Source organism: Mastigoproctus giganteus, chromosome 10, assembly GCF_048544385.1.
Source record: "Mastigoproctus giganteus isolate SK-2022 chromosome 10, ASM4854438v1, whole genome shotgun sequence".
Lineage (NCBI taxonomy): Eukaryota > Metazoa > Arthropoda > Arachnida > Uropygi > Thelyphonidae > Mastigoproctus > Mastigoproctus giganteus.
In genome coordinates, this window is record NC_143584.1 from 189,749,020 (window position 1) to 189,770,677 (window position 21,658).

At 35.5% G+C, this 21,658-nt stretch overlaps 1 protein-coding gene across 1 annotated transcript in view; it reads left to right on the top strand.

Annotated features, from left to right (window-relative positions):
- Septin2 (septin 2) overlaps positions 1-21,658 on the top strand; it is a 112,332-nt gene that overhangs the window by 49,203 nt on the left and 41,471 nt on the right. Inside the window, exons 4-7 of the mRNA XM_090383823.1 lie at positions 2,276-2,357; positions 3,818-3,958; positions 14,345-14,462; positions 16,113-16,202. Coding sequence (XP_090239949.1) covers positions 2,276-2,357; positions 3,818-3,958; positions 14,345-14,462; positions 16,113-16,202 — 431 coding nt within the window. The remainder of the gene's footprint in view (positions 1-2,275; positions 2,358-3,817; positions 3,959-14,344; positions 14,463-16,112; positions 16,203-21,658) is intronic.

Genomic DNA, 21,658 nt, shown 5'->3' on the forward strand with positions numbered 1-21,658 from the left:
GATTTACTACCTAAAAAAAGGACAGTCTAAAACAATGCTTGGAATTATGACTGACCCAGTCAGCAACTTTAAAAAGGAGAAGAAAAGGCTTTGGAAGGAATTTACTGTTGTCTGGCAAAAAAGATGGGATGAGAGCGAATTTGGGCTTGTAACAAGAAAGTATATTGTGCAAGTGGAATTCTCAACAACCCCTAGAGTTATTTCATGGTTTAGACCTTCTGTGACAACTTCTTATCTGCTAACAGGGCATGGGTCCCTCCAGGCTAAGTTATTTGAGCATGGCCTGGAGCCTGATCCATACTGCACATGTGGGGAATATGAAATGTGGATTTATGTACTTCTGAACTGTCCATTGTACTCTCAACTTAGAGCAGATTTAATGTCTGCGGTTCCAAACTTATTGGAGAACAGTGTATATATCTTAGTTGAAGCATAATAACTTTACTTCTCTGCAAACCTTCTCAAGATCAGTTTTCATATCGAGGACTCAGCTAAGAACTTCAGCTTCTTCTGGGAATTGACTTCACAAATAACTAAAAGACAAAAGGTTTATGTGTAAACAGAAGATTTAAGTTAATTGTTATTGTGTTGACTTATATGGATTGTTATTGTGTTGACTTATATGGATTATAATTGTGTTGATTTATGTTAATTAATGTTGCATTGATTTTGGCCAATTGTATTGACAAGATTTATGTCAATTGTTATTGTAAAGATTGGTTTCTGTGAAACACAAGGTTTATGAGAATCATTTAGTAACTATCTCATTGTGTTTGTCAACAGGTTTGAAAGTTCCAGCGGACAGAGTAGACAGGGTTGTTAATTGTCCATTGTATATTATATATTGTTTTCTTGGTTCTCAGGAATTCCAAGACTGAACATATTTAAAAAAAAGTTTTGTATATATCTGTTTAATATAATAATTACTGTGTGTTAGTGAGGATAATTTGTGGTAGTTGTCCACTAGTAATTCATTTGTCGACACCCACTGGTATTGCACTACATCCGGTGGGTGCCGGACTTGTGCATTTGGCACAAATACAAAACGTAAACCCAGGCCTAGAGAAGGGCACCGGGCAGTAGCTGTTTTATATTGGCGGTGGTAAAATACCTTCCACATGTTTTTAGGCTAGACTTGTTGAGTTCCTACGCCAAAACAGATGAACTAGGTGGAGATGGGCTTTTGCTTAGGAGCCACCCTTGACTCTGGGATACATGTAGGCAGTGCACCAGGAGGTCAAATATAATATAATGTCTTATATATGTGTAACGAAATGTTAATGTATATATATATCTTTTTGTAAGTATTGTATATATATTTATGTAATAATTGTGTGTACAAATAAATGGAATTGACAAATGCAAAGTACTTCATATGGGTAGCAGTAACCCCAGAGTAATGTATCAACTGTGCAGTACTGAAAAAAAACTGAGTATGGGTAGTGGAGAATGAAAAAGACCTGGGTGTAATTGTGCAGTCAGATATGAAATTTTCTGAGCAGTGCAGACAAGGCTGCCAGTGCAACTTATGGAGTCTTGTCAGTGATATACAGGAATTTTGCTAGCAGAGATAAGGAGGTGATTATCCCTTTGTATAAGGCAATGGTCAGGCCATGCCTTGAGTACTGCATACAGGTCTGGAGGCCTCATTTTTGGAAGGTGTAGAGCTGCTGGAATGAGTACAGAGAAAGGCAGCAAGATTGGTGAGGCAAACAAAGGGTTGCTCTTACCAAGAAAGGCTTAAGTTCTGCAAATTGCAGTGTCTGGAGACTAGGCACATGCAAGGCCTTATACACTTCTGATTGGTGTATAAAGCCTTGAATGGTTTGTGCAAGCTCAGTGCTAATGGGATACTTCCTCTTGCCCCAGATTACACACCTGAAGGGACATGAATTCAAATTGAGGAAAGACAGTTGTAGAATAGATGAGCAGAAATTTGCCTTTAGCCAGTGAGTGGTTGTTTGCTGGACCAAACTTCCATCAGTTGTTGTGGAAGTTGATAGCTTAAATAAATTTAAGGAAGAACTGGACAAACTTATGGAGCAAATGGATGGGTGAAATGGAAAGGGTTTTTTTTTAGCTGATGCTGTATAAGTGCTTTCTTGCATCAGATACCTATACTAATGCTAATAATTAAAGCAGATGATCTCTGATTTCCCAGTTGGTAATTTTTTTTTCCTTAATTTTTTAAATTGACAGTATCTTTTTTATTGCATATATGTGTGTGTATATAATTTTTAAAATTTGATTAATTGAAAATATTTTAATATTTCAGAACTTCAGGAAAGTAATGTGCGCTTGAAACTTACTATAGTTGACACAGTTGGTTATGGTGACCAAATAAACAAAGAAGATAGGTATGCTATTTTTACATTATAAAAAATGTTTTGCTGGTAAATATGGGTAATATGGTAATATATGGTAAATATTAACACTAATCAAACTTTTAAGCAGTTAACAAAGAACTTATTCTTTCTTTTTCAGCATCATAGTACAGCAGTAGATAGGTGGATTATATTGCTTAATGTCATATTACTTCAGAATTTACTGGGTTATTTTCTTTTCTATATCCCATGTTTGGGTTCCAAACAATTTCTATGGTAGACTCCCTAGCATCACCGTAAGCTCTGTGTACTGGTGACTTATCTGTATAAATTCGTCCAGTGTCTTTGTACCAATACAGTGTAGCAGCATCTACTATGTGGGTGTGGTGTGATCATCACTTTCTGCATTGATATTAGCGTTTCACGCCATTACCTACATTTCTTTCTCCCCCCCCCCTCTCGATATTCAACAGTAACATTTCTACTGTCACAGTTGAAGATGCAGGTTCTAATAATACTGTCACTGAAAAAATTTTTACTGTTAGCAATTTTGGTTAGGTATATTGGTGGCTAGCTTTGTGTATCTGTGTTCAGTCTTTGTGTTTTTACTTTTAACTCTCCACTGAAGATAGAGGAAGAAAATTGTGGAGGGAGTTTAAAATTACTTTTGTGCAAATTGCACAACTGATATTAAGAAATTTCATATTGCTTCATGATTTAACTGATAACTAACTTATTATTTAAAAAAAAAGGTTACACAAAAGCATTATGTTATTATGGGATTATTATCAATCCCCTGATCATAATTAATCACTGAAGCTGTTTTAGTAGTGGGTAGTGATATTTTGTGATCTTGATTTGGCAAAACTCCCAAAATCATAATTAGTTTAGAATAATTTTTTTTCGAAAAAATAAATTGGTTATCAGTTATATCATGTAGTGTTGTGTAATTTCAAGTATTCTTAATGGATCTAACTCACTGAGAAGGTAATTAATTTAAGCATAACTGATGTTTGATGTCTTTTTTTTTTTTTTTTTACAGTTTTGAAACTGAATATTTAGAAGGAATTGAGAATTAACTTCTGGAAGGAATTAAGAATCAGCTTCCAGAAAGGAAGAGCAGCAATTTGGAAGAAATTAGAAATTTATGTCACAGTTGGGAAATTTGCAGCTCTTCTCTTCTCTGACAGTATAGTGGCTTTGCCATGTGTTGCTCATTTAGAGAGATAGATTTGAATCCTGTTGGAAGACTGGAGGAATTCTTAATGGGCTGTAGTTAGCTGATCTCGGATGTGTTTTTCAGCCTGTGCAACGTATAAATACACTGGCACAAGGTGGATTAAGAAATTCTAATGCAGCATAAAAGCAATGACAACAGCTATCTTCAGTTTGAAGTTATTAAAGGAAAGTTATCTGCTCTTAGCATGTTGCCTGAACTCAGTATATTATCACAATTTGTGTGTGTGTTTATATATGTATTTTTTTACCCTTAGCTTCAAAGCAATTGTGGACTATATTGATGCTCAGTTTGAAGCATACCTACAAGAGGAACTAAAGATCAAACGTTCATTATCCACATATCATGATACTAGAATCCATATCTGCCTTTATTTCATCTGTCCAACTGGCCATGGGTAAGTTATTCAAAGTTCTGTTTTAACCTTAAAGACTGATATAATTTTTTTGTCAGTAACATCATCTTTGAATTGACTAATCATAAATGTAGGCTAGATGTGCAGACACCGGAAAAAAAATTAGTCACTCATGGTATTTATAACATATAACATATTGAACGTATGCAACTTCTATGCACATTTACTTATAGCAGTGAAATTAAGGTATATGATTAACCTGCTTTCTCTATTTATGGGTATAATCAGCTATGCTGAAGAAGCACCATGAAATATGGGGTGCAGAAAACATGTTAGTGAGTGGCCAAAGGCAGTGATAGCATTTGCAGGTCTAAAGAACACCTGTTAAAGAAGTAACTCAGTGATAAGAGTTTTTAAGCGATGGCATGAATTGAAATCAACCAAGAAATCAGTGGTAGAATTGTTGTAAGTCTGTGCTAAGTGATTGTGATTGGAGATGAATATCTTGTCTAATAAATGAAAAACAGTTTCAAACAAGACAAGAACTGCTGCAAATAACTAACCAAGGATTTCTTAAGCCAATTTCTGAGAGAATTCTACAAAGAAAATAGCATAACATGAATGTCTGGAGTAGGGTCTACCTGACAAAGACCAATGTTAACAGCTGTTCATAAAAAAGCCTGGCAAATATGTACTAAAAAGCGTAAAAACTTGACTATTGATTGGGAATCTGATGTGGTCTGATGATTCCAAATTTTATCTTTACTCAAATGATGCCAAGCACTGAGTTCACAAGAGAAGTAGTGAGGCATTTCATCCATACTGTTCAACGTGTCATACAAGTTGGTGGTGACCTAGTGATGCATTGGGAATGTTTTAACTATTATGAAATAGGTCATGTATTTGAAATAACAACCAGAATGGATCAGGATGTCTGGGATGGATTGGCCAGCCAAAAGACCAAACTAAATGCAAATTTTGTTTGGTATATGGCATTTTTGTCCAGCGTTAGCATTCCCATGGGCACTACTCATAACTGCTTGTTTTTAGCTTACAGGAGAACTTTGTGAGACTTGCTGTATCTATCCTATCCATGACAGGATCTGACAGCGCCTCCGTAGGCAGGTGGGCAGGAGCAGCCGTGCGTAGCACACGCTTTTTGATTAGACCGGGTTTCGAGTCCGTGACCACCAAATACGGAGGATGCGGAAAGGTCAGGAAATGACCACCGCATATCCCCAGAGCAATATGGCCTTAGTTGCTAATGCTCCTAAAAACCAAACAACAACAACAGGATCTGACACATTGTGCATTCTGATACATCCCTTTACATGCCACTGTTGTCCTCTGCTGTCATTTGACCCATTATGGCTCATCATTAGACTTGCATGATTCTTTTCATCCTCCATCAGCTTCTCACATAAACCCGCTACCTCTGCCATAGTATTCCTATTAGCTGGATGTTTTCTGTTTCTTGGCCATTCTCAGTATAACTTAGCCATTTTTCATGATACAGTAACATGACTGTTGCTGACTATCATATCCCAGGACTGTCTTTTACATGTGTGCCCATCCAGCATATGCTGGGTAAGGGGGGAGCAGTGGAAAAGGTTAGAAAGTAGGCGTGTTACTTTCTGACCTTTTCCACCATCGTTAAAGAAACCTCAAAGATTCTTAGTGCCAGTGGCACAGGGAGACACATATTATCATATAAAGACAGTTTTATATCATACTATGCTAAAATCCATTTAGATGCACTGTTAGTCCATTCTCTCATTGAACTTCATGTTCACTCAGTATCTGACAGGGTACAGACACTTTCTCTGACAAGAGTAGTTGAATCTTTGGATGATGAGAATGTATCTAATAAATTGGCCATTCAGAAGGCACTATCATATAAAGACATTTTGTATCATATCATACTAAAATTTGTTTAGATGCACTTTTAGCCCATTTTCTCATTGAACTGCATGTACACCCATTTACTCTGTATCTGAGTTGATACAGACACTTTCTCTGACAGAGCAGTTGAATATTTGGATGATGGGGATGTACCTAATAAATTGGCCAATCAGTGTATCTTTTAATACCTTGTCTAGTAGTTTGTTTTGATATTGTAGGATTCTGTAATCTGTGTTTTACTTCTAAGATAGTGTCTTATTTATTCATTTTTTTAATATATAATGCAAAATGTAGACACAAAAGGTATTAGAACCTGTAATGCTTAATACCATGCTGAGAAGACAGAAGATACTTGTTGACATTAGATTTTAATTTCTGTAGATTATAATTTTTTGGCGATTACATGTTGAAGGAAGGTTGTTCAGAGAATAGAAGGGATAAATGAGGAAGAGGCTGATATATTCCATTGCACTGCTGTTGTGTCGTGCTATCATTTGAATGATTGTGGCCTATCTGTTAGAATTTTGTCAGTGAATGGATGCTGACTGGCTCTGGATTGTTTCAAACTGGTTTCAACCAGTTTGAAACAATTCCTATGGAAATATCTATATAGTATGAATCAGAGCTGTAATACTCAATATGTTCTACGTTGATAATAATATTAGTAAATTAATAAGAGGAGTTTACCTCAATATAGTACGTGGAACACTTCCGTATGATACCCTCCAGAAATTAAAACGGAAAAAACGAAAAAATCGACAACTTACCGGTACATTAAAGTAAAATGTAAATAATTAAATAATTAAAGTAAAATATAAATAATTAAATAATCAATTTAACACAATTCAAAATCAATTCAAAACAATTAAATTGAGGAAATATATTGAGGAAATATCTATAGAAAAAGCATGCTGCAACAGAAACTGAGCATCTAAGCCAGAGTGGAGAGACTTTATAAGAGATAGGTTATTAATTAATAACCTATTTGCCCATTTTTGAAATAGTCTAGAAGTGTGAGTGTGTGAGGTTTTGGAGGTCCCACCCCAGATGTGGCAACAATATTCCATGGTAGAGAGAATTTGAGATTTGTACAGCGTCAATAGCTGTTCAGAAGAAAAGTAATATTGAAAGTGAAAAAGAAAATTCAGTTGTTTTTTTTATGCAGATGAAATTTGATGTATTTGTAATGTGCTTATGCCAAGAGAGAGATTAGAAATCAGGGTAATCCTTAATAGAGATATGTGATTTTGCCTAAAAATTTGAATGCCACTGAAGATCAGCATAGGAGCAGTGTAGACTCTTATGAAAAATAAATGGAACTGAGCTTTAGAAGGATTTGAAGTTAACTAATTTTTCTTTACCCCAGTGGAGAAATACCTGGGGATCGGCATTTAAGGAATTGGTTGTGAATATTTGAGAAGTTGAAGCTGTTTATGAATGACAAGGTTTCTAAAACTGAAAGGTGAAATATAGTGTGCTATCATCAGCAAGCCTAAGGATAGGATTGACAATTAGTGGAAGGAAGTCATTAATATATAAGAAGAAAAGAGCAGGAGAAGTTCCTTGGGGAAAATCAGCATTAGTGGAGAAATTAGAAGACAGAGAGCCATCCACTGTCACCTACAGTGAGTGGTCAGAAGGAAACTAGCTATTCAGTTGCAAAAAACAGGCAGCAGTCCATAAGATGTGAGCTTGTTTAGAAGACCTTTATGCCAAACATGATCAAAAGCCTTAGAAATGTCAAGAGCAACTATTAAGTTTCATTAGACTTTTTCCATTGAATTGTGCCAAAGATGAATAACTGAAGTCAGTATATCACCAGTGCATCAACACTGGTGGAATCCATATTGTGATTGTTGCTTAGATAGAAGGTTTTGAGATAGTTTTAGGAATTGGCAGTTAATGGATTTCCTCATCACTTTGGAACAGTACAGGGAAGTACAGTGCAACTGGTTGCATTGCACTTCCTTCCTCTCTGAAATAATTTTTAACAGATTCTCGTAGGAAATATGTTCAAAAATAGATGTGTTTAAAAGTTCTCATCACCCTCAGTTTTCAAATATCGTAAGTTAACAACTGAAAACCAAGACCTGTCATTAAAGCTTCATTTCCTATTCCCATTTAGACTTTTTTTCCTGAAAACTTAGGAGTGGTCCCTGATGAACACTGTGAAAGGTTTCACCAAGATATTTCTCAAATGGAAAAAAAGATACCAGGGAAAAGGAGTCCAAATACAAGGGGATATCAAAAAGTTTGTACTCTTACCTAGAAATAATAGTCCTAGAAAGGTGAAACTTCAAGAACTTTAATCCTTTTCTATTACTCTCCATGTATAGTAACACATTTCTCCCATCTATGGATCAGTTGTTTAATGCCTTGATCATAGAAGTCTGCACTTTTTTCCTGAAACCACGATTCCACTTCATTGATGACTTCCTGAGACAAATCAAAGCAGCGTCTATGCAATGGTTTCTTCATTTCTCGAAACAAGAAGTCTGACGGTGCTAGGTCAGGAGAATAGGGTGGATGCTGCAGTAGTTCAAAGCTGCACTGGGCAACAAAGTTGGTGGTGGCAACGGCCATGTGAGCCAGTGCATTGTCTCATAGAAACGGACACCTTTGGTTAACATTCATGCCTTTTCACCTTCAAAGCATCACTTTTTCAAAAGATTTCTGTAGTATTCTCTGGTAAGTGTGGAACCAAGAGGTAGGTAATCTGTCAGGATAACCCCTTTTCTGTCCCAAAACACAGAAAAGCTGCTTAGAGATAGCCTTGTGACAGTCACTAGATTGGAAAAAAGGTATATATTGGGAATTGATCTTGTGTGGAGAGTCCCTCCTCCTCTTGTAGTAAATGAGGATTTAAGAAGCAAAGAAATGGATATAAAGAAGCAGATATAAAATTACATCAAGTGAATTCTCACACCCATAGCACTACCAATGATTCGACGCACCTGGAATCGAAGTCTAAAGCTCCCCAACCTGACCCCAAAATACATCAAACCACAAACACACAACTATGGTGAAAGGAAGAATGGTTCCTAAATAAAATCAAATGAAGAATGATTGCGATAATAAAATAATTTTTAAAAATTTTCTTTAAAATTATTTCATTATTGCAGTCATTCTTTGTTTGATTTTATTTAGAGACATAAAGCCTTCTCTCACTCATAGTTGCATGTTTGTGTTTTGATGTATTTTCTGGTTGAATTGGGGAGCCTTAGCCTTTGCTTCCGGGTGTGTTGAATCATTCTTGGTATGGGTGTGAGAATTCATTTGATGTAATTTTATATCCATTTAAATTCTAGAGAGTCATACTGAAGTGTTCTCTGGACCATATTGAGGAAAATTTCTCTTATTCTTCTAAACATTGAAATACAATGTAGAACTGATTGACCACAGTAGCTCTGTTCTATACTGAACAAATTCAGAATGCAATTTTTATGTTAAATAGCTTAGCCTGGATGAGAGATAAAGTGTTCTGAATATTTGGCGGTGTTGCTTACTCCTAAGAAAATATCATACGTTAGAGCTTTCATGTTGTTGAATTGCAGGATTGGTTTGCTTTGGAAAAATTTTAGGGATCCCTCAGTTGTTAAGAGTTTAGTGGTGAATCATGATCCAGTTCTATTGCATCATGGCCTTTGTAGTGTGAGCTTTCCTAGAATAACTGAAATTAAATCTTGAACTGCCATACAACTTGGGAATTTTATTTGTACAGTATGTATGAATGCGATGGAATATGTGTATAAATAGATATATATGTGCGTGAGCATATGCATAAGTATATTGGTGCTGGCAAGTGCATATGGGTGAGTTCTGTAAGTATATATGTTTTTGCTACCTAAGGAAAGGATTCAGCATGAATGGTGTTTTGCCTTATGTATACATGTACCTGTGTGTAGCAAATATGCTGGGTGGGAAATGAGTTTGCTTAGTCTGGAGGGGGAAAAATCATAACGTGTGCGACAGTTTTGTTCAAAGTACTATTATGAATGGGTTGAATGTGCGTAAATGGGGATTAAATGAGAATGTCTCATACACGTTGACTGTTGTACCCTGAATATGTGTATGAATATACATTTAAAAAAAAATTGTCATCTCCAGGTAAAGCACTACAAATGAGTTTGTAGTGCTTTACTAAAAAATCGTTTTGAATATTTTCGTTAGATTCTTTTAATTGCGTTAATTTGAATTTTAATTGTTTTGAATTGATTTTGAATTGTGTTAAATTGATTTTGAATTGTGTTAAATTGATTATTTAATTATTTATATTTTACTTTAATTATTTATAATTTACTTTAATGTACCGGTAAGTTGTCGATTTTTTTCGTTTTTCTGTTTTAATTTCTGGAGGGTTTCATACGGAAGTGTTCCACGTACTATATTGAGGTAAACTCCTCTGATTAATTTACTAATAACTACAAATGAGTGTAAGGCTTGGTCACCTTTGTGAACTACGTGGTGATGACACATTCAGACAGGCACCTGTGTCCTGTCTGAATGTGTGAGATGGATGGAACAAGATAAATGAGTGAGTGAGTGCTGTGTACTGTTTGAAATCAGCCAACCCCTAAATAAGTTTATTAAAAAAAAAAAATGTGTGCTGTGTAATTGTTAGTATGATAGCTTTATACCTGAAAGGAATAAATGGTTAATGTATGTTGTTCTAGCAGGTTCACTCCAAATTGAACTGCAGCAGGGGTAACCTATGTGGAAACCCCCCCTGCATTACTGATGTCATGCCCTCTAATTCATGGTAGGGCATGGGATATGCTGATACCAACTATAGCTGGTCTGGCTGTATGGAATTATTCACAGAGAACCAGTGTCCTCAGTGTGATCTCTCCCCCTTCCCAACATAGGCCCTATGTTTTATTCTCAAATTACCCAAACTCCCTTCCCCCACCCCTACTTTTTGCCTGGTGGACTATATCATGACAAATATTTTACTTTTCTTGCCAGACCCCTCCCACCCCATGTGGAGGATGGGCTTCTTCCACAGGAGTGTCCCTCTATTCCTTTATTATTATTATTTTTACTGGGGCTCTCCCTGACAAGCTCAGGCACAGTCCATGGTTTGCCCCCACCAGAGTCATTCAACTACCTTGAGCTACCTTGGTGATTGATTCTAGATCAGTGCTCAAATTTTTTTGGATCACTGCCCCCCCTTGGTTGGATCACCATCCCCTAAAAAAAAGCCCTCGCCAGGGCTTTTTTTTTAGCCCACCAATATAAAGTGAAGACAAATAACTGAAATGAATATTTGTCTGTTTGCCTCCAAAAACGTAAATGCAGCCCTGTATGTATGTGTGTGTGTGAATTATAAAGAAAACTATTTACTGCACTTTATTCCTTCTTTGTAAAAAATTGCAACTACATAAATAAAGTCAGTTATAGTCACTTAAATTAAGATATAAAAATTAAAGTTAATTACATAAAAAAGTCATGATATTAATGGAAATAGTTAATTATATTTTAATATTTAATGCGATGGATGAGCTTGGCGGAGATTTATTAGCTTATCAATATTAGGTTTAATATCTGTAAGTAGAAGTCATAAATCGCCATGTTTAACAACATCCAGACAATTTCTTTGTTTTGTCAGCAGCACTGAAATTGGTTTCGACTAGATATGATGTTGGAAAAGAAATAAGTAGTTTTTTTATAATTCCCCACAATGCAGGATAATGGTCAGGGATTTTCTTTTGTAACAAAAATTCCTGATATGAATTTTGAAATTTTGGCTTCAGTTCAACTTCATTTTGTAACTCAATCAATTCTTCTACAAAACGTTCACCATCGTCATTATTTAAAAAAGGATTTATAACCCAATCTGGAATTTTCAAATTAAGGAGATCTTCGAATCTTTCCTGCATATCTCTGTGCAACATTTCTAGATGATTACAAAAAGTTAGTAGAGTTCCATCAGCTATTTTTTCTTTTTTCTCTATTTCCAACAGATTTGGAAATTGATACAATTCACGTTGACCTACGTTGCGCATAAAAAGCTTTAATTTTGAAATAAATGCTGAAATTGAGTTTTCGCCTTAATAAGAGTTACATCTTGTCCTTGTAAATGTAAGTTCATTGAGTTGCATCTAGTAAATAAATCTGCAAGATAAGCAATATCAGTTTTAATTTTTTTGAGGTCATTACTAAGGTCATTGTTCCTATCTTCAAAACACTCGACAACAGTATCAAAGAGTTCATAAAATCTGTTGAGACAGTTGCCTTTTGACAGCCACCGAACCTCGGAGTGAAGTAGAAATCGTTCAAAATCTTCACTGGTTTTGATCACAAAGCTTTCGAAATATACGATCATTCAAAGAATGTGCTTTAATTTTGTTTGTTTTTAGCAGTAATAACAGTTTGTAGAGAATTGTGCAGTTGATCACCAAGTTTTTTCGTAACTAAATCCTGACAGTGAATGACACCATGAACAGTAATAATATTTGGCACAGCATTTTTTAAATAAGCCATAAAACCCTTGTAACGGCCAATCACTGATGGTGCTCCATCTGCCCCCGTCGCCCCCTTTCACGTCTAACTCCCCCATGGGTAATTCAAATGCCCCCAGGGGGCGATATTGCCCACTTTGAGAAGCACTGTTCTAGATGGTTGAATCCACAAGGTGGCTTGTTGTGTTGCTTTAGTGACTGACCCTGGATGGTGGCTCATTGTGCTATCCTAACGACTAATCCTGTATGGTTGGTCATTGTTGTTGCCTTAGTGACTATTCTGGTTTGTGACTCATTATTCTACCTTAGCCAATGATCCTGAGTGGCAGCTCATTTTATTTTGCTACCTTAATTTTTGAATACAGATGGTGGTTCATTGTGCTGCCTTAGTGACTGATCTTTACTATAGATGGCAGGGATGCCAAAGGTTGGTTGAGACTGCTTAAACACTGTAAATGTAATATGGTTACCGACATCATGTAGAATGTTTTTGAAATACTTAACAAAATAGTACACTTCACAACACGTAAAAAATAACAAAAAAGCTCTGTATGATGAAAATGGATGCCTGGGATGCCAAGTTTACTGGTAGCGAAAAAAAAAAAAAAAAAACAAAAGCTGGCATTATTCCCATTTGAAGATCAGAAGCAGTACACTTGAATATAAGATCTCAAAGTAAGGATCTAGGGTTCTGAATTTATTGAAAGAGCTGGCTCCCAACACATTTCACATTACTGCCCCTACTGATGTTGCACATCTAACTTATCTTAATGAATCTATTATGCCTGGATAGTTTATGAAATGGGGATAAGTTAACAAGATTTTAGTTTCTAATTTGCAGTTAAAAAAAGATAGTGCACTCTGTATGCAGTATAATATTTTGTGAAACTAATTACAAATACTGTTGATCATATCTTGTCATATTTGCATTATGCTATCAATGGAGCTGACCATATAAAAATGCTGGCAAGTGATGCACTGATATAGATGGTAGCTGTATCTGAGTACAATGCTCAAAAAACCTCCTTATAGTAGACCCTGCAGTAAAATATGTATTTTTATTATTATTATTAGAGTTAACTAACTTTATTTTTCTACTCGTTCTGTTCCCTTTTGTTTTGTTAGTGCACGTCCTTTTATATCCATAAGACTGTTCAGTAGCTTGAATATATAGATACTCTAAACAGCAAGAAATGTAAAGCAGTATTACTGTTTGAAAAACAGTTTGGAGATCAAATTTGCTCCTGGAGTACGACATGCATGATGAACTAATATGCCTTTGAGAATGCTGGTTGTTTGAGCATTCTAGTTTTCTTTAATGCTAGATGATAGGGCTTTTACTATAATTTTACTTTTGTACATAGAAGAAACTTATAAAATTTAGGCCACTAAGACATAAGAAACCATGCACTGATAGCTGCTTCTTAACATTAGAGATAGATTTCTCAAATTTCTGACGCACTATGGCCATAGTTGCTGATGTGCCTAAAAAATCCTCAAACAAACAATCTCAAATTGTGATGCTTACATAATGAGTTGTCTAAGTGCTAATGGGATGACAGCAATTGCTGAAGTGCTGTTTGGTTTGAGCAACTTCTCTTTGGGAAAGTAATATTATGTTTATATTTGGGAGTGCTTAAGAGATCAGTACTTAGTATTAAGATATCATTTTCATAACAAGATTTTGCTTATCACTACAAGAAAAGCACACAAGTGCAGCTGTATTTTGTATGTATATAGGTGATCAACATTTGTGGTACACATCTGTTGTGTGCTATTTCTTAAATAAATCATATTCTAATACATTTTTTTGATTTTTGTAAAAATTGTATAAATTGATAAATCAGATGTTTCCTGTCTTTCTTCAGTGTTTGTTTTGATTTGTCCTTAAGATGATACCTTATTAGCTTAAATCATTATCTTCTGTCTCTCAGCTAAAAAGGATTTGAATTCTGTCTGTTTTGAATTAGTGATTTTTTAGAATGCATAATTTATTAGTTATTTGAATAAATTGAACTCTTGTTTGTTAATGTCATGAATACTTTGTATGTCAAATGTTTTTCAGACTGAAGTCTATTGATCTTGTATGCATGAAAAAGCTGGACAGCAAAGTAAACATCATTCCTATTATTGCCAAAGCTGACACCATATCTAAAACAGAACTACAGAGATTTAAAATAAAGGTTTGTCTTGTATTTTATATTGCTCAGTATTATATAAAAGACTTGTTTATAATTGAGATATATATTGTTAGATATATTCTTCTTAATGATGGCAGAACCTCAGAATTGTAGTTATACTGGGATCTTGAACTCCCTGCATTTTTGAAACAACCTAATTTTGTTTGTGGCTCATTCCACTGGTATTGAAGTGCCTAGATCTTCAACATCTGTAGAGAGATTATGCAATATTTTATCTGCAGATGTGGCATTTTGTTCACATCAGGCAGCTTTCCTGATCATAATATTCTAAGCCTTAAAGTTTAAAACAAGAAAAATAAAATCAAAAACCATTGTAGTAAAACTACAGGTGACTTCTGCTTAACACTGATAATTTGTTCCTGAAAAACAGAGCGCTAAGTGAGTGCCGTATTCCCATAAAGTAACATGTGTATTTGTGAGTCGCAGTCTATGCCATAGGATATTTCCTAATCAATAATAAACAGTAGCGAAAAGATGTACAAATGTTGGTCAAAATATTTAATATTAAAAATTTGTACATATAAAATATTCTCCATTACATACGTATATAATTATATGGTAAGTAACTACATTATGTATCAAAATTAAACTTAAAATACCAATTAATATCATGAATTTATTAATCCGATGGCCCTGGGCTACCGAGTTTTCATAACTGGTCAATTTTGGGTTGTACTTTGACCGTTTTCCTAGTAAACTAAAAGGGGTTTTACTTTTACTTTAAAATCCCTGCAGCCTTACCAACCAACAATAAATTCAACCGATCCTTCACTGCTTTAAAGCCTGGCATGTTCCATCCGGTCTATTTTTTTCTTTATTATTTGACGCTACTTTTAAGCTGCTTTTGTGTTTTTGGATTTTTTGGATATATATATATATATATACACAGTCGCAGTCTGTTGTGCAAGATCAGTTCTCTCAAATGAAGGAAAATGATCAGCTCTGCAACTGTCTATCTAGAAAGAGAGGAATGTGTGTCCCATTGAGCAACTAATAGTATTATTAATCTCTTTCTGTATGATATCTGTACAATATTGTAAATAGGTGACAGGGTTGCGAAAACATTTGCTGGAACTGTGTATATAAATAAAAATAATAATTTTAAAAAATCCAAATATTTGGTTAGGTTAGTGTAATATCTTAATCTAAGCATAACCACTTCATTGGTATTATGCATTGGTGAAGTTTAGTATTCTCCCATTGTGCTATTAACTTTTGATTTGCATCATTAATTATTTTTAAATTGAAAAGGTATAGTTTTAAAAATTTGTTTACGGTATTATGATTGTGTTTAAAGTGCTCTGGTGCTTCCTCATGTTAACTATTCGTACAGCTTTGGTTCAGCTTCATATTTACTTAATTGTTTTGGATAACAAGACCATTGCTAGAGATTATCTGTTGCTTTCTTTTATCCCAAGAAACCAAATAGTGTATGAAATCAACCACATGCTCATCCTTGGATTTTTTTATTGCACATACTGGACAGTGAAATATACTAATGAAATAATATGCATGTGTAAAAGAAGGGAATTTGCCAAAAAAAAAAAAAAATTACTGATATATAAATATACTTTTGTAAAATTCATAGAAGTACCTCTAATAACATTTGAAAAATGCACTCTTTCAATGCAGATAATGAGTGAACTGGTTAGTAACGGAGTCCAGATATATCAGTTTCCTACCGATGATGACACAGTTGCTGAATTGAATTCTTCAATGAATGTAAGTGTTTCTTTAAGAGTACTTCTAATTAAAGTAGTTGTCTCTTTGGTTAAATTATCCTTTGTGACCAATTAGTGATTATAAACCTTTACCATTAATGTGTTTAGATTAGATAAATGATTGATTTTAAGTAGCCAGTTATTGATTATATCTGCATGATTTTTATGGCCCTGTGATGTTCATTTTAGTTTATTGTACCATATGATAAATGTGATTTTTCAGTGTTTCATGGAAGGAAAAAGTGAGAAGCGAATATCTGAAAACACACAGTTCTTTGTGCAGCTAACTACAGTTTGGATGTGCTACATGCATTCTGTATATTTAACTTAAAAGCTAATGAAAGATCATTTTTGTACAATAAAATTAACATGCTTAAGAAAATTTTACTGTAGTTGCAAATTGAGCTGAGAATATATGGCTCTCTCTTTTCAGATTAGTGTGTTAGTTAGTAAAGTTACACACATTCCAGTAAGCAATATATTTATCATGTGTATGTTTTCAATAATGGAAGTGGTTTAGAGGGAAGATAGAAATAAAATGCATATGGGACTTCTAGATAGTCCATTGGACCAAACCACTTGGTAACTCTCTAGAAGGCATTCATTCAGTTTTCTAGTCATACAGACATCCTTTGATCTCCTCTCCTCTGCTCTGCCAGATATTGATTGGAGGGAGTCCAAGTAGTGTGTGTGTGTGTGTGTGTGTGTGTGTGTGTGTAGCAGCTTTGTTGAAGCCACATCATGTCAGAGAGCTGGAGGTATTTTGCTATATACAAAAATTCCATTACTTCATACAACATATCCCTTCCCACCTATTCTTTATTATTGAATACGTTATGAACGGCTATGACATATTCTATATAAAAGTTTGTTCTATACAAACTAATAGAGCAAACTTATCTTCAAAAAAACTGAAACTTCCCAAACACTTCCTCTTTCATTTCAAAAATATGCATGGTCTCAGTTTCAATCTTAGTGATGTCCATTTCCACTTACAGTCTGCCAAGCCTCACTTTTTCTGACAGAATCCCAATTATCAGTTGTATCAACCACAGTTCATCTCAGTTTTCCTAGTTATTTTCTGTACAATTCCTTTTGCTTCAAAGTTGGTACTTGTGCATATGTCTGCACTGATATTCCTTGTCAGAGACTTAATAATTTAGAAATTCCTCTTTTTGATCTTCTCTATCTTAAAATCTCTCACACTCAGTCAGGCAAATTCATCTGTTGCCTCTGTTGATCGCCCAGCTCCATCAATCGCATAGAACTCTTTGATTTCCTTTCTCTGAAACTATACTACTTTCTGAGGTCCAACTTTCTTAACAGTGAGGCAATTTTCCGTGGTGATTTTAACTTTCACAACTCCAGCTGCCTTCAGTTTTCTAGTCATATAGACATAGCTGGTTGAGATAGTAGTAGTAATGGAGGCATGAGATGCAAGCATACGATCTTGTCATCAGCAAAAAAAAAAAAAAAACCCCTAATTTTACACATCCATTCCCTCTAAAAGGTTTTCCAGTTTCTCCTTGGATTTATTTAATCTATCAACTCCTACAGCGTCAGATGGAAGTTTGGTCCAGCAATTAGCCACCTGCTGGCTAAAGGAAAATTTCTGCACATCTGTTTACAACTGAATATCCTCAATTTGAGTTTATGCCCTCTCGGGTTTGTAATCTGAGCAAGCAGAAGAATCCCATCAGAATTCAGCTGCTCAACCCATTCAGAGCCTTAAACACCTCAATCAGATAACCTTGCAGGTGCCTAGTCTCCAGCTGCTGCAATTTGCAGAACTTAAGCCTTTATTGGTTAGAGGATCCCTTCATTCCCCTCACCAATTTTGTTACCCTTCTCTGTACATACTCAAGCAACTCTACATATTTCCTAAAATTAGGCCTTCAGACCTGTATGCAGTACTCAAGGCGTGGCCTGATCATTGCCTTATACAAAGGGATAATCACCTCCTTTTTCCCACTAGCAAAATTCCTGTATATCATTGACAATACCCCATGACCTGCCCTGGCAGCCTGTCTGCATTGCTCAGAAAACTCCATATCTGACTGCACAATTACTCCCAGGTCTTTTTCATTTTCTACCACCCTAAGTGTAGTACTACACAGTTTGTACGTTTCTCTGGGGTTACTTCTACCCATATACAGTACTTTACATTTGTCAAGGTTAAACTTCAGTTGCCACTTTTTTCTTTTAATCTGCCTTTTCCTGCCTAACCTCCTTTGTAACTTGGTTACAGATCAACTTATATCTATCATAGGTTTCTGTGTCACATGTTAATTTATATGTATCCCATGCATTTTTCTTCTCTGCCATATGTCTCATTAGTTCATCTGACATCCATTTAGGCCTAAACCTTGAACAATATTTCTTAGTTGGTATGTAAAGCCTAGTAACTTCCAAGATAAGTTCTTTGAATGCTTCCCATTTTGAATTTGCTGTTGGTAACATCATCAGTTGGTCCCACTGTATAGAATTTAAATACTGCCTCAGACCATCGTAATCGCCTTTACGAAAGCAATAACCCTTCCCTTTACCCCTAATATGGTAGTTACCTCTGTGAGTAAATCCCACTTCAGCACAGTGATCACTGCCACCTAGTGGTTCCTTTATCTGCAGTTTCTTAATGCATGAAGAATCACTACTGATAATCAAATCAAAAGTATTACTCCCTTTAGTTGCCTCCCGAACATGCTGATGCAGAAAACAATCATCCAATAAATCCACAAAAGCCTTGCTAGTGTGTGAGTGACCAACCCACAAATTCCAGTCCATATCTGGGAAATTAAAATCCCCCATTATAAGACTCTCTGATTTACTGGCCCACTCTATTTCGCTGTACAGCTACTTATTATACTCATCAGAGTCATTAGGCCTATAGCACACTCCTAGTCTCAATTTTGATCTCCCAATGCTTATGTCACACCAAACTGACTTGACACTGCACTGTCCAGCGATGTTGACTGGCTTCACTTCCTTGGATTTTGTGTGTTTCTTAACTAATAGCCTAACCCCTCCTCCCTTCCTATCCTGTCTATCCTTTCTGTAGACATTGTACTCCCCAAATTCCAGTTGTGGATTCCTTATATCTGCGTGACACCACGTCTCTGATATCCCAACAATATCTGCCTTTAATGTTTTGAGCAATACCTCAAATTCATCAAATTTATTTACCAAACTCCTAGCATTGGTTTACACACAAGTATACATGCACCTGTTCCTATTCTTAGCTACCCTAACACATCCCATGTGTTTACTTATACCGCAATGACTCCCAGCAGTCTCTGAAATATCGTGCATCTTGTTTTCCAGGCTTCTGCTCATTCCTATAGAAGCAGTGCAAAATCACTTTCACCTCTGCCAGTGGCTACTGTTAATCTATTAGTCCTTGTATCCCCCTCAAGCTAACAGTTTTCCGACCCACCTAACACTGCCTCGATAGCATCAGCAAATATTCTTGCACCCTTTCTGTTTAAGTGTATCCCATCCCTGTAGAAGCAGTCTCTCCTGTTAACAAGTACAGACCAGGCTGAAAAAATTCTACCCTTTAGCCTTGCACAATCTTTCCAGGGCCGAGTTGATGGACAAGGCTCTCATCATATACTCCCTCCTATCGTGTCTGGGCAGAATTGCAGACACTTTCAAATTCAATCCTAATTGATGGCTTTTTTTCCAACAGTGACCTGTACTTGTTAAGTAATTCTGCCAGTCTCATACTCTTAATATCATTAGTGCCAATGTGTACAACTATATCACCTTTTGTGCCCTTAAAAGATGATATCCGCTCTACAACTTCATCAACCTTTTCCCCTGGCAGACATACCCTGGTCCTGTTCCACCTATCCTTTTTACAAAGCATGTTCCCTGTTTCCCTGACAATAGAGTCACCAACAACTACAAGTTCTTTATTATTTTAATTTTTAATGCGAATTTTTCTGTTAATTTTTTAAAAATAAATCTTTATGTAATGATGGGGTTTCCTGATTTCTACAAATTACAAACAAGAAACAAACTCCTAAAATGAAGTGCGCTGATTGCTATTTTGAGACTGTTGGTTAAGACAATCAAGTTAAGAAAGACCAGGCAAAGGCCAAAGGGAGAAGGGGGGGGGAAGACCCTCTGCTTATATCTACCAATCACTTCCTAGTGATTGGTAGAAATCTCAAGCAGTTTAAGGAAGTACTTATTACTGTACATGTCTGTATGCACTTTTGCATGTGTACCAGGAAGAAAACACTAAAAAAATACAAGAACTCATTTGTATTTTTAAAATTATTAAACAGTACACACATAATCTTCATTAAATGATAAGATGCCTACTTGAATAACATACCATGGATAACCACCCTAGTTACTGGTTAAATTAATCATTATGTAATCTCATCTCATTTCAGTGACGTAAGTTGATGTCTTCATATAGGAAACAGCTCTAAGTCAAAGATCACAAAAGATAAGTAACACCTTAAAGCATAAAATGTATACATAACAGAATTTCCCTTTTTGTAGAGGTAATCCAGCTGATTTAACCAAATTGACTGAGTGTGGAAGATCACAAGTCAAACTTACCATAACTAATATTAACAAATGCATCATTTTCATGTTTGTCGAGCAATTTTATCTTCAGTCCAGAGACTAAATCAGAAGCGAAATGGCCACAGTTCATGAAGTAGTGGTGTTGTATACTGTTGAACATCACTACCTGGATTGTTCCAAAATTGCCTGAACTATCTCAGGATTATATGAAGAAACAGGTTCTTCTACCTGACATTTAGTGTAATGTATTGAGCAATCACCTAAATATATTTTCAATGAAATCAAAAACATTGCCTATTCTTGTAAGCCTAATGAATGAAGGCTGCTACAGTCAGAACTGCAATAGGTGAAGAGCGTTTGGATTGTTATTGTAATAGGATTGTAATAGGATTATTGTTGTAATAGCTGCAATAATTCAAACACTATGTGACAGATTCCAGCATGTATATATATGTTAATGCAAGTAGATTAAATATAATATTCTTACTAGGGTATAGCTATGTTTTTTACAGTTCTACTTTCCACTTCTTTCTTATACAGTTCTACTGCTGTTAGGTAGTAGTTAGTATCTGAAATATCTGTGCATTCAAACTTATGTCATCTATCCCTTACACTATCCACAATACTTGATGTATTGGGACACTAAATGAAAAAAAAAATTACCCCTTTCTGCCCATTGGGCTTTAAATAACACCATAGCCCTCTGGGGTGGGGGTTATTGATGTCATTAAAGCCTCTCAGGGTACACTTTTTTTTATAAAGTTTTGCTGTGTGGAGATTAGTACCTTGCTCCACTCCTCCCATAATGGTGCAATTAGTTCTCTACTTGAACTAGGATGTGTTTCTTGTTCTGGCTCTCAGTTGTTCCAAAACATCTTAAGTGCTCAGTTGAATCCAGATCTTGTTTACGGACTA